We start from the raw sequence: 15,166 nt of genomic DNA, 5'->3' as shown, positions 1-15,166 counted from the left end.
CCACCAAATATACCATGACTCCGGTCCATTCACCCACCAAAGCAACTGGACAATTGCATTAATTTAGATCGACTGTGCTCTAATATCAAAACTAACGTAAACGGGATGCAATGTATTCACATTTCTCATGCATTAATCCTACATACACACACACACACATGCAGTGCCATTGTATATCTCTTCCCAGAACTGTTAACGGCTATAAATGAAAACATTTGCCTGTGTAAAAGTAGCTCTACCATTTGTGAGTCAGTGAAGAATTACAGTGAGAACATTTATCACTGCAACCATGTGCCAATTGCGTCATCTTCCCAGACCCTAACCCTTCCATAATCACTAAAATAAGTGTATTAACTGTAATGGACAGGTGACTTTTGTGGGAGGTCCAGTAAAGCTGGAACCAATGTGGGCATTGGAAAGTTACATGTACATGAGCCTGACACATCTGAAAGTTACACTTAAACATGCTCAATAGTCACTAGCCTATTATGCTTTTAATTTTGCCTATTATGCTATGCTGCAGTGCTCAAAAATTTTTCCCAATATGTGCATAATTATGCTCAAATTTTTTGCCACAGTTCCAATGTTTTGTTACTTTCTATGGATAATGATAAACTTTGGCTTATGAACAACTGGCTAAATGTAAAAAAGTACTCGTTGTGCATTAAGAATTTGACTGCATTGTTAACTATATATAACAGTCGTGTCAGATAACTACTTAATGCCATATCAGTGGCATCGACTGTTCTATTAGTGTAAGTCAACCTTTTTCTGTGGCATGCATTATTGCTTACAATATGACAACATTTTTCTGTCTATTATGCTAGCATTACGCTTGATGCTTTCAGGCACCTATTATGCACAAAATTAATATGCTGGTGCCTAATGCTCAATCCCACAACAGTGACTGTTCCACCTTTCCACAAAAGTGCCACATGAGGATGTCTGCCATTGCTGATATGCTTAGTCTCTTTAAGGGTTTAGGGTGGGTGCCAACCTTATGTTGGATAGAGTAATTGTCTTCCTGGCTATACACGTTGTGAAGCAAGGCTCACTACTTATTTTTGAAATTGAAGGATGAACTACAAATAGATGTTAACAGTTAGAGAAGATGTCAATATCTTCTGTGGCTGGTGTAGCTGTAGTCACTCCAAGTCTATCTTGCTCCCTAGAAATGCCAGGCAGGTAGTGGACACCTTTAATTTAACTGTGACTGGTCTAGTAAGACCAGGAGGCTGTAGATTGTGGACATGCAGTAGTTTCTGTTCTTGCCTTGATGCTGTGTGCAGGTCCCTTGCTACTAGCTGCAGTAAAAAATCATCAATAGTGTCCAGCCCTTTTGCTTAATATCCATAGAAGCACACTATGCCAGACATTATAAGGGTAGGGCAAAGGCCAACCTTGTTCATATAGATTGTTTCGATACCTAGTGAATACTGAGCTGGGAAGCCTGGGATCATAATGTGTTCTTCTTGAATGTCAGCTTTTACTATACGTAAAAGAGATTCCAGGAGCTACTAGAATAGCCATGTCATTTATCAATGTGTGTAAGACAGCTGTGCTTCTACCATTTTCACTGCTCAAATAACATTCCACAATCAGACAGTTCTGTTATTTTATTGCTGGAGAACAGCCTTACCAAGGCATAATATCTAATGTGACCACACAAACTTTATCTCAAGCCAATTTTTGAGGTTTGTACACCAGCCTACTTGTGCTTGTCAGCTATGAAACATGTTGAAACTTCGCTTTAATAGCTTAAAGCACCTGTTTTCCTACTTGGACTACAAACACTATGTACATTATGTTATGACATTGTTACGCTACTTCTGGTTTGCACACTGAAAAACTCAGAAGTACATCAGTACACTTTTTGCTATGTCCAGACAAAATCCTTGTTGTACTGACAGTTTGACAGTATGCTAAAAAAAAATTATCAGGAGCTCTGTTATTATACTCCCACACAAGGAAATCAGCAATCAGTTACCATTTTTCTGGTATTATCCTCAAGGAGACAACTCTTTGGCATTACACCCACAAAACACTTTTGCCTTCTTTATAGTGCCACAAGTCTTGCTAGATAGCCAATCACTTCGCTTTGATATGTTGCAGTCAATATTTGTGGTAGATGACTCTTGTGCATCCAAATAACTTTTATGACTACTGTCTGGGATATAATTAGCAACTGAGATATCCATGATCTGATAGTTCCCATATCCACTGCTCCAAACAGAGTGAGGGTAGACATCCCATGATATAGGAATCAGTGGCTGTAGCCCTATTTACTGTCCAATACTCATAGGTGATTCATGGCATTTCTTTTGAGAGAATATGGCATCCAAGATAAGCCAGGAGAGGCTTGATTAATTACACACCATAAGGTGGAAAGCCAGACCTCTCCCTGACGCCATACCCTACTAGTCCTGAAGATTTACCCATCTGATCTGGTAGCTAATAAAACAAACAAACAAACAAACAAACAGCCAGGACCAGTTGGGTATGGAATTATCTCGGGTAATCATACAATTGATGAGACCTGAGGTACCCACAGATTTACCAAGTGTCAATGAACAATGAGACAGGGATTCCTGTACTGATTTGTTGAGTCAGCTATTACCAGAAAATTAAAGCTTGCAGCAGCAGAAGTTAAACTGTGATTTTTGATAACCCAAATAACAGGTTGGTGTATGTGCTGACAGAGAACACCAGTATTTGTTGCTGCCAACTTATTCATGAATTGTATAGCTTGCTACAAGCCCCTAACTGCCAGGCAACACTGGAGGTACACCCCTACAAGCTAGTAGGTACACCCCTACCATACAGCAGGCTGGTAAGTATACCCCTACCATACAGCAAGCCGGTAGGTACACTCCTACCATACAGCAGGTCGGTAGTTACACCCTTACCATACAGCAGGCCGGTAAGTATACCCCTACCATACAGCAAGCCGGTAGGTACACTCCTACCATACAGCAGGTCGGTAGTTACACCCTTACCATACAGCAGGCCAGTAGGTATACCCCTACCATACAGCAAGCTGGTAATTACACCCTTACCATACAGCAGGCCAGTAGGTACACAGCAAGCCAGTAAGTACACCCCTACCATACAGCAAGCCGGTAGGTACACTCATACCAAACCGCACGCCGGTAGGTACACCCCTACCATACACCAAGCTGGTAGATACAGCAAGCCAATAGTTACACCCCTACCATACAGCAAGTTGGCAGTGCACCCCTACCATACAGCAAATTTATAAGTTGTACACCTGGTCAGTAATGTACTTTACTAGTTGAGCCCTGAAGGGCAAACACAGAAGTGCACAAGGTGTTCACAACGAATGTTGTTGACTAATAATGAGAGTTCCTCCCATAAAAATCGCACTGGTCAAGGGTAAACAACACTTCTAAGATGCAACATTTGGGTGCTTGTTTACATTAAATACTTTTATGCTTAAATATCTGATTTAAAAAAAAAACAACTTCATAATTCTAAGCCAAAAATGTCTATAAATCATGGTTCTCATTCTGTGATTATTGAGTGAAATTGACCCCACACTAAACTATGTTTTGCAAACAATAATACAATGAAAAACTCCAACATACTTAAATGCGTTTGTACCTGTGAAATATATATTGCAGCAAAATTCTATAATTTCCACAGTTTAAGAGTGTGTACTATAGTTAGCCTCAGGCTGTTTAATCTAAGAAATTCTTAGTAGAGTGGTGAAAATATTCATTTGCTGCTCTGTCAAATTTTTTTCTTTAAAAGTAAAGTTATCCTGATGTTCTGCAACTTAAAAAAAAATATAAGATCTAGAATTCTGTGTGTTTACCATGAGTCTAAGTTTACCCCTGATCACCAGGAAGGTACAGTACCACCTCTACATACAGCTGTAGCTACTATACAACAAATTAATCAGTAGGTACATCCCTACCATACAGCAAATTAATTGGTAGGTACATCTCTCTAGCATAAGGGGGCACCAGGAGAGATGCCTCACTTCAGAGTCCTAAGCCAAGTGTACCTACTTCCACATTTCCCCAGAAATTTAATTATCACATCACAGAACTAACCATCCTGTTCAAACAGGAAGTGAGGTGTTATCTCAGCCTGTGCTAAACCCCTCTACAGAATGTATTTCTTATGCTATCTTCCATGAAATGCATGCAGTGTCCAGGTGTATTATCAGTCTGCTGTCTCCCCTATGGTGGATTCCCTATGCTGGATCTCCTTGGCAACAAGCTTGTGGCTGTGGCGTGCCAAGCCTTGTAACTAACTAAAGAGCTTAATAGTACCCTACTTACCTGCATTAGCGTACATACATGATTGTCAGCTGTGGAGCCAAACAAACTGCTGTAGTTGTGACTCAGAAATAAGATATACTTGCTGCTACAATAGCATCTAAATGGCCAGCTGAAAGTGCATGCCTACCACAGCCACATTATCTCCATGATGGCATCCTGGGATGGATGGTCTTGTAGCTCCATGGGGATTGATGATAATGTTGTAGTAGGATTCATACTTGATAAGTTCCTGTATTAAGCTTTAATATCAACTCAATAAAACTTTTCCAGCACTGCAAACATAATAGTGATACTGCTGTTCCTTAGCTGCCACTGCTTCCCTGTTATAGCACAGAATGATCTAGAACAGGCAGGCTGCTACATATGGTACCATCTCAAACCTGTTGTTGATACCTTCTAATGAATACCACAATGCATAGTGACCAAGCTAACCCTATTGTTAGTTGTTTACCAACACCTTGCCTGCATGGTGTATTAAACTTGTGGATTCATTCAGCAAAACTTTATTCAGCCATACATATTTAGGTGTTGCAAAGATTTGGAAATCCTCAGTATGTATTAGCTAGACACCAACTTATAAGACAATATAGTTATTGACCATTTCTTCACTTTCTTGTCCAGTTCATTATTAGTTCCCTGACCAACTGATGTAGGCCGGAGTCAGGTAGCTGAGTAGCAGCTGCTGTATGCAATGATGGAGTTTCAGTGTTGTTGAGTAGCTAGACCGCACTGTAACTTATTGATTGTTTATTACAAGTTTAACAGCAGGTTAAACAGGGTTAACTAGCAGGACGAGCTTGCCTGGATTAAATTGTCACACTAGTCATGCAGGTTTTGACCCAACCGCCTAGCACATTCCAATAATTTAGGTGTGCACTTCAAAGAGGTCTATAAGGGGGGCCAGTCTGACATTCCAGTATTTTTGCAGTAAACAGTTCGCGAGTCGTTATCTTTCCCTCCTCCTCAATCTCTTCTTTCCAGGGGCGGATCCAGACTTTATTTTTAAAAGGGGGGTTCCACTCTGGAATTGCAACTTCAGCCTAGCTGTAAGTCAAAGGTGCACCTAAGTCGAAGACTAAAATTAAAAAAAAAAGTCATCACCTGCTGACAATAGCTGCTCCTCACCAACTATATTACTTTCTTTATAACTCCACACGTAGCCTGCTACACTGCTCCTCTTAAGAATACTGTGACTGTTCTATTAGAGTATCTCGATCTTGACTGCATGCTCTATTAGAGTATCTCCAGTAAAAGAGGCTCTTTCAAAAGGGGGGTTCCATGGAACCCTTTGAACCCCCCTGTTTCCTTTAACTACAAAATAGTTAATGTGACATGGGCGGTGCTCTTTTGTTTCAGAGGAAATTGGGTGGGTTATCCCCAAAATGCAGAGGAAAACTAACCGATGTGTTTTTTTTTCAGGAAGCACTCAAGCCGGAAACAATAAGAGGACAGACATGCTTGCTAATATGCAAGCAGACAATTGCCCAAGGGTAATGTCCTGCAGGCTTTGGTGTCAGCTGAATCTATTTACGGAGCACCAATATCAGGCCCATAATCCCATCTTTTATAATGCATAGCTTACACAGATACATTCCAGGATCCGTGTTTGACTCATTGAGTCCAGCATCAATGTTACCAAGAGTTCATAATAAAAGTAAGGGAGAACTCTTGATGTCACAATTAGCTAGCTTTATACTCTAACATATGCACTGTAATATTGTTGATTTTATATCCTAGCGGGCAAACCAGCTGTGCTGCCTGCCTAGTAAATTAAGAATAAGTAAAGCTGGAGCAGTAGTATGAGTGGTTGATGAGTAGTGCTGTCTGAGGAACCCACACATTGTAATTAACTCAGGCTAGAGTCTGTTGAATCACAAGTGGTGCAATGTCTCATGTTTTTCCGCTTTAGTTTCGTGGGAAATCCTCAATAATTCTGGCTTCATCCTTTGAAACAAGCATCTGGTGTGTACGACAGTCAAAGTCTAAACTCCAGCGACTCCTAGTAGCTAGTAGCTCATGGCTGTGCGGGAGCAGCAACAACAATCGTTGCGCATTGGGGATATAATATTCCTACATTCGAAGGAAGGAAAAGGCTACGTGTTTTGCAGGTCTGTCAGTTTAGCAACATGCAATACCGTTCGTACTGCCGGGGGGTCACAGTAAAGTTTCGTAGCCGCGGTAGCCATATTATCATCCGCATAATTAGTCATGCGCTATTTGTGTTCAATTGTAGCTCGGAACACTTAACGTTGTCGGTGCTTCCGGTGATATCTCCAGATGATCCAAACATTCCAGACTTGCGAAGTAGGTTAAATGACAACTTCAATGTTGCTGATGATGGATAAATTTCGATAATTTTTTTTTTGCAGTGGCTGCTTTCAAAGTGATAGCACCAAACAAAAGCAAAGCACAAGAGAAGCTTGCTAAACTGAAGAGAAACCAGCAGTAAGTTATTTATGTAGTGATTGTGTACATATAGGCTATAGATACCATTAATTTTGGTGAATTGTTGTGTCTGTATACCCACACTCAAGCAATGTATGTATGCATATGGTAACTAACTGCATGATTAATAATAGCTAAATGCCGAGTGCCTTAGCATGAGGCAAGGCAGTTTCTGAATCATACAGTACGGTATATTCACTAGGGATCATGGAGATTTGGGCTTTCTTGTCCAAAAATATCACCCAGAAACCAGCCTCACTTTTCCTTCATGAATGCAGCTTGGCACTTTAGCTGAATTTTCTATTAGCTGGCTGGCTGATTGACTGACTGACTGACTGACTGACTGGTGCCTCCAGCCAAGCATAACTATATAGACAATGGATAATGGAATGCTTTACCAATGGACATTGTTTTATCACCTGACATTGAAATTTTCAAAGACAGACTAAATCATCATTTTGTAATCACTACATAGGTCAACTGCAATAATTATTGTAATATATACGTGATACTCACGCTGAGTTTGTACATTAATAATTAAAGCTACGGGTTTGATTCATTGTTTGACATCACTTTGTATCCATGAGTTCATAGTCGTAATTAGCTTATATGAAGTAAACAAACAAGTAGTAGGAGTTTTAAGTTGGATTAGGAACCAAAGCAAAAAAGTAGTGAAACAAGAGGGAAAGTTGTGAAACTAGAGGGGTTGTCTCTACCTGCAGATATATTTAATCCTTATTCTAGTTCAGTCTGTAACTGCAGGTATAGGACAACCTCACAACTGTTTAGCTATTCCTTTATTGTTTCACTTCTTTTTTTCATCCCTAATCCAACTTAAGATTCCTAATTTTTCTTTCTACTTCTTGTATTTATTTATTTATTGTGGGAGAACATGATTTATCCATAGTTAGGTGGTTTCTTTTTTCTAGGCTTCAAGCAATACTTTTGGTGAGATGCCTCACAGCTAGAAGGTCTTGTTAGAAGCATATATCTTAATTGGTAGGCGCTCTTTCTTCACTTTCTTTTTTGCTGATTTATCAGTGTACAAAAATGTAGGCCCATAATTTTCTATCTTCTATTCTGTACTGTTAATCCACATGCTACACGCACAATTCAATAGTTCTTTTCCTGGTGAAAAAGTTCTTAAACTGTAAAAGTGCGGCTCTGCATTGTTTATATAGCCGCTATTCAGCCATAAAGGTGCAATCTAATAACGTCACATCCACACACGACAATTAGACTATATACGAGAATATTTGCATCAGTTTTACAATAGTACTCTTGGAGAAGTGAAGTGTTCTTGGCTTCTCTTCTAAAGTTCCAAAATGGTGAAAAGAAATACATGAAAACTCAAGTGAATTCCTTCTGACTTAGTTTGTGCATGCTAACACAGTATAGCTACTTAGTAAAACTCCTGCACACTCTAAAGCTTTACAAAGATTGAAGGATGATGAGCGAAAAGTTGACTACAACAATGCGGCAGAATTACTAAAGGTGAAATCTTGTGCAAGGTTTGCACAATCAAACAAGTGGGTATGGTCATATACGAACTGAAAATTGATAACGAATTATATGCCATACATTTACACAGCCCTTTATTGAATAGCTACCAGCTATCGAATTTTTAGAAATTGTGGTCCCCTTAACAATAGCGCAAAGATTATAATCAATAGTGTTCAATGTTAACAGTGGAATGCAAATTACTTGGAGCAATTTCTTCTTGGATCAAGAATCATTGCTAACTAGATCTCTGAGTAGCTGAATGAAAGACAGTTAAATAATTTGATGGATATTTCCTTATGGATATTTCTTTGATGGATATTACTAAAATCCTTCAGCACTGAATACTGAAGCCATACACAGGTATATTGTTGTGATTTAAAGCTTTTGTTGATGTATCATGCAACCACATACACATGGGTGTGTACTGTCCTACATGATTCAAGCAGTTGACATGATTCAGTTTGCAAATGTGGTTACATGCTTATCTCATACTGGCTGTTCACTAGTGCAAACATCTATCCACTCCTTTGGCTGAGTTCAAAACTCCTATTGGTTATTGAGCGTCCCTTGGCCAGATGAAAAGAAAATCATGTCATTAAGAGTTGTTGAACAACAATATTGAATAGATGATCTCTGTGTGTTTATGGTTTTTTTCTTTAACCATGGGAGTAGCAGAATTTATTGCTGAGTTCACTCGTCACCAGCACAGCAGGCTGAGCAACTGTGTGCATGTCAATGTGTGTGTTAATGTGAAATCATTATTGTAAAGTACGTCATCATTATTTAGTAAACCGAAAATCTGAAATCACATGCAGATTGTGTCTATGATTGTTCTCATCATAGTCATCAATAAGATGTAATGACCTCATTTTGTAATGTGGTTACAATAAAACGGTGTACTGCATGCAAATGTGTGTTTGTATTTGGAGTGTGTGATGACAATCATGTCTCAAAATTACTGTTTTTACAAATGCACAAAAATTATGTTGTTACCAGATGCTGGTAGTTCATTGTATTCCTGCATGAAATTCCTTAATTGTCATACAGTATATGTTATACTATAGATATCATGGAATTCAAAATATATACTAAAAGATATACAAATTTAGAAAAGATGTTATAGTGTGGGGTGAAGCCATGCACTATAGCACCGTTTCCTAAATATGTATATTTTTTTGGTATATATTTTGAATACCATGATATCTGCAGTATATTATGTGTTAATACAACATCTTAATTGTCTCCCACCTGGAAGCAGTAACAGCAATTTCTACACCATTATTAGTGCTAGTAAGTAATTCCTTGTGATTAGCATATTTAAGGAGTATGCACATGTGTTGCAGCCTGCAATCTTCTTGAAAATTGTTCCAACAATCCATAGCAACTGTTGCTAGGTAAAACCTGACCTAGTTGGTGGTAGCTTAGCAATTGTTACTGTAGTGTCAAAATATATTTTTAGAATTAGTAGTGGTTGCCTAGCAACGGTTGCTAGGCAACATTGTTGTTGCTGAGTGACAGGTATTGGTTACTATGGTAGCAGCAGTTGTCAAGTCGGACATGCTTAACTGGTAAAACAGCTAAACTATATCAAAAAAATTTTAGCCAATCAGATGTGTATATCAAATGTACAAGTGATATACTAATTCTATTGGCTAGTTTGCTGTAGTATGTCAAAATATATGACAAGCTAGGAGTTTTTGTACAGGACATGACATTGATGTTGTATCAAGACACACAGTAGTGTGTCGTGCAGCCCAAGAAACCAGCACGCCACACTGTGAGTATTGACAGGAAGAAAGAAAGTGCGATTTTCACACCTTTGTAGCTCCATGATCCCTCATCTGATTGAAACCAGTTTCACTGCAGAGGTGCCCACCAGGTAGGCTACCCCACATACCAAATTTTAAGGAAATCACCCCAGCCATTTTCGAGATATGGGTGGCCAAAATTTCATTTTGATTTCTTCGTTTTTTTTCTTTCTTTGTGTTTTCGTACACTTTGAAAATTTGCTATAAAACACAAATGTGTTAACTGATCACCTTGAAACTTGGCACACTCAAAGAGGTCTAAGGGTGAATTCTAGTACCAAGTTTTGTGCAAATTTGATGAGCAGTTCATGAGTTATGACCAATTATTCACATAAAACAAAATCAATTTGTTGTCATGCCTACAGGGTAAACTGAGTAGAGGAATAACTTAAAAATTCGTGTGTACAAAGGCTGATTTTCATAGCGGTACCTTTTGGTGGTTAGAACGGCTACAGACTTACAGCTACAGAGTTATAAAGCAAAACCAAATGAGTGTAAAATCATGGGATCAAGATACTCTAATAGAGCAGAAAAAAGGTGCAAAAAAATGTCGAAAATAATAAAAACTTACCAGAGTTCGAACCAAGGACCTCATACCTAACACCTGCATCCTTAACCACTGAACCACTGCTATCTTGGCTGATCACTTCATTTAATTTCTACCTTATAAATGAAAATTCTAGCTTAAATCTACTCTATAAGTAAAACTTAGATCTACCAATAGAAAATCTAATATAGAACATTCTATGTGTGTTCTATTAGAGCAAAACTGTGCACTCTATTAGAGCATTAACACCATACTATTGTTGTATCACTTTGAGGTTCAGTCTAGTAGTTATTTCATCAAATCGGAGCCATTTTCGTATCGATCAGTGGTATATTGGTAGTATTAACTTAGTCTTGCCCCCAGGTGGTCTGCAAGCAGACTAGTATGACCGACTCTCACCAATCATCATCATCATAATCATCATAATAAGTGCTATGCTAGCAAAACTTGTGATACAACAGACTGAAAATCACATCCCAATAAAAAAGGTGCAGGATTTGCTTTGTTTAAAGTTGAGCAACTGCATCTTAATTTTCATGTTTGCACGATGAAAAATCGAGATACTCTAATAGAACAATCACTGCAAAATAAAATATCCTACAATTATGCGTACCTTCATTTTCATATAAATCACTATAGTGGAAATAAATACATATAATACAACTTTATATTATGGTCATCATACATACATGAACAAGCAAAGTTGGTAGCATGTGTCCGAGGACACCCTTATCTCAACTGTTTGTTTTTTCATCATCAATAATACTGATGGTTTTCTCTCTTTGTTGGTAGCTGTCCGGGATGAGTAGGTAATTTTCTCTATCACTTGTATGATCATCATTGTTCCTGTAGCAGTTATGATCTGTAGATAAGAAGGAATAGTAAGCCTCAAAGCCTTGATTTTGAAAATACAAAAAGAAGTAAAATCCACTCAAAATAGCCAAGCTGTAAAAAAAAGTGCGGCCTTCAAAAGTCTGGGTGAAAAAATTTGTGAAATCAAAGGTGGCTACCAAGAAACGGCTGCAATGATGTTAGTGATACTATATTTTAACAATGCTGACACAGCCATTATTAAAATTTATTAGCATTAACATCATTGCAGCCATTTCTTGGCCGCCATCTTTGATTTCACAACTTTTTTCACCCAGGCTTTTGAAGGCCGCACTATTTTTTTATAGCTTGGCTGTTTTTGAGTGGTTAATAGAATATTATACTCATGTTGGTAAAGTAGTCATGTAGAGTATCATCACTTATAACCAAGCATCATATTTGAGGCAGGGAGTTGACAAGTGGATGGCAGATTGTTTGTGTGTCCTGGCATAGATTATCAAGGTGGTTTCTAACATCACTAGTTGCATGTAGGGGTGATCCAGATCTGTTATATATTAGCTAAATTCTGTTATAAATAATGTTAATTGCTAGTCTTGCATGGCTTGATCGCTTTTTCTCAGCACAGTACTTCTTGATTGGAAATTATAAACACCTGCTCCAAAAAAGGATCTGAAACAGTGAGCATAGGCAACTTGTTTCTAACCCCCAACCACTGTGGAGGGTGTTAATGAATTCCAACAAGTCTTTGTCCACAACTTGACCCACAACTCGAGTTCTAAATCTTTTTCAACACTTGTTTCGTGTGCCACTTGAAGTGAGGCATGGATTTACTGACAAAAGTGACTGACACTATGCCTAACGGGTAAACATATCTTGTGTTACCTATGCTAAACGAGTTACCTATGCTAACCATTCCAGACCCTTTTTGGAGCAGGTGCTTATAATTTCCAATTGATAAACGCTGCATGGAGAAAAAGTGGTCTGGCCACGTGAGACTAGTTAATTGCATGGATACAGTGTGTTGTATAAGAATGACTAGTCAACCAAATAGTTGTGCACTGCATTTTAATTTATCAATGTCACTCCTAAGTATTAAAGAGTTGAGCTTACACTAATACATGGGCTTTCACTAAAAGTATAGCTAGAAGGCATATATTATGAGTTTCTGTGGTTTCAACAGAAATGATACCTGAGCTCTTCCATGAGTTGGAGGTTTACTATAGTTGCATTGACAACTGATTGTAGCAAAATAACTATGTTACCACTGTATGCATTTCAGTATCAACATTCATTGTAATACCTATCAAAACTTCCTTTATACTTTCATTGTTCCATCAATTAGAGGCTGTTCACCTTGGAGACCTGCTGTGGTTATGAGTACAGCTGGACATGATAATCATCTGCTCCCTCAGATTTTCATGGGCCATCGAGAGCACACTGCATGGATGCCACAACTGAGGTGTGGTGCTTTACCAGGCATGTGACCCTGCAAACCAATTTCACGGTGACAATTGTCAGCAGCACTTTACTGTTCAAACATTGAAATATAGCAATCAAGTATCACAGCTGCAGCTGAATCTTGCTCTATAGTTAGTTAGTTAGTTTAAAGCATCAGATTTACTATATATGGTTGATACAATCCAATGTCAGAGCTTCTAAAACCACAAAGAGTATCTGCCGGAAGCATGTTTTCATGATCAGACACCTTATTTATTTACACTGAGTATACATCGTGAACTTAGTGTATTATGGTATATATAGTTATACAGTCTAAGCTACTCTTATAACAGCATGAGAGTAAAACTATCTGGATTTCAAAAGTGCTTTCATTTGTAGCTGTGTTTGTCTGCAACTGAAGTGCATGATTTAAGGTATTCAGTGTGCAATGAGTAGGATGATGATGTAATGCAGCAAATGTTGTTGCACGCACCTGGAGTCTTCAGTTTGGTCTGGTCAACTTTATTGCAAGCCTTATGTAGTATTTATTTAATTAATTTGTTGATTACATAAACTTTGAGGCAGCCTACTCAGTCGAAAGTGTAAAAATGTATTCATAACCAAGTTTCCAGTATTACATTTTATTTGTGAAGCTTCATTTTGAAAGCTTATAAGGTCAGAGTTTAAGGTGGAGGCTACCCCATAACCCATCAGTGCAAATATTGGATCTTGTTTTTCACAGGATAGGAAATTGTTTTGTTTCACTGTACCATTGTAAGATATAGCATTATAGTAAGTGATTGAGTTATCAAGCAAACCTAGGCACTACTATCACAGTACTGAGCTACAAAGGAATTTAATCAGAACTGTTCTACTGAAATAATACGCCAACCACACTAGTTGGACTTTGAAGTTTTCCTAAGGCCTAGTTTCATCATTCTTACTAACTGTATGGATTAAAGTCTATCATTAGAACATGGTATCTTATTTACGATCCATGACAATTCTCTGATCCATAGGGTTGTAGAGATATTTTTGTACCTGTTATAAGTCAAAATTTTGATCGCCTAGCATATTGTTTTGGAAAATTATTTAGCCTATCATGTTAACAGCAATAGAATAGGCGCCCACTAATTAATGAAGACATACAAGTGCCATAGTGAATCATTGCAACTGGACACCGGTGTATGGATTCGTGGCTTACCACATTCTATATACTTGGTTATAAGCACTTTATATCACAAAATCGCTGCAGCAATCCTTTCAAAAAGCTAGTTATGCTACTTTTCCTTTTACCACTAATTTATTCATGGAAAGGCGCAAATCTGTTTGTGGTTACTTATTGGCTTCTTAAGATTAACGTGGGCTATCAGGTAGCTTGCTGTACTTGACTTGAGACAGTATGTACATTATGTTATGACATTGTTACACTAGCTATTTTAGCACTTGTTCCCAATGTATTATTACCCTGGTGTATGGGTCAACATATCAAAAAAGGCTATTGGAAACTGTCAACTTAATACAGCACTAACTACGCCATGTCCTTTTTGTAGTCTTAGCTTGGTCCCACTAATCAGTTTTAAAATCTTGTCAACAGCCATTGTTTTTGCCCTATGGAAAATACCACATATATTCACAGGCTTGAGCCTTCTGACAGGTCCCTAGTAGGACAGCATTCGCAGAATAAAACCATTTGCTGGCAAGAAGTAGATGTTTAAGTGCAGGTTGAATGCAGAGATCCCAACTGTTGTGGCTCCTTTGCCACATGCCTAGACTGCATGTTGCTGGGGATCAAGTCACCACTGGGTCTGGGATTTTTTTCTGCATTCTTCAACGTTTCAGTTACATGTTTCTGACTCCCTGTATTCACAGGCTTTAGCCTTCTCACAGGTCCCTAGTGGGATAGCATTCACAAAATATTATGTTATATACAAAAATGCAGAAGTGTGCCCATTAGAATCCATAATTTGCCTGACAAACCATACATAAAACAAAGCCCTTAAATTGAACTTTTGTTGTAACATTGTTATATTGGCAGTTGTTCACAGTTGACTCTGCCATAATGCATGCTCCATACAATTTTCTATTGGAAAAATTAGTTACCTCAGTATTGCAATGCAAACCTCAAAAGTGCACTGGGTGCCCTTATCCTATATACTTGGTCTCATTCTATGAGTTGGAGCATACTGATTAAGAATCCACCAGGCCATTTGTTCTGTGAATGCTATCCCACTAAAAAGGCTTAAAGCCTGTGAATACAGGGAGTCAGAAACATGTAACTAAAATGT

At 38.3% G+C, this 15,166-nt stretch overlaps 1 protein-coding gene across 1 annotated transcript in view; it reads left to right on the top strand.

Moving 5' to 3' along the window:
* Positions 1-6,266: 6,266 nt before the first annotated feature.
* Positions 6,267-15,166, top strand: part of LOC136269116 (inositol 1,4,5-trisphosphate receptor-like) — a 58,717-nt gene continuing 49,817 nt past the window's right edge. Inside the window, exons 1-3 of the mRNA XM_066064589.1 lie at positions 6,267-6,415; positions 6,541-6,611; positions 6,677-6,752. Of these exons, the coding sequence (XP_065920661.1) occupies positions 6,324-6,415; positions 6,541-6,611; positions 6,677-6,752 (239 nt within the window). The 5' untranslated portion in view covers positions 6,267-6,323. The remainder of the gene's footprint in view (positions 6,416-6,540; positions 6,612-6,676; positions 6,753-15,166) is intronic.

The sequence above is a fragment of the Dysidea avara genome, chromosome 10, assembly GCF_963678975.1.
Source record: "Dysidea avara chromosome 10, odDysAvar1.4, whole genome shotgun sequence".
NCBI lineage: Eukaryota > Metazoa > Porifera > Demospongiae > Dictyoceratida > Dysideidae > Dysidea > Dysidea avara.
This window is presented reverse-complemented; position numbering and strand designations above follow the sequence as displayed.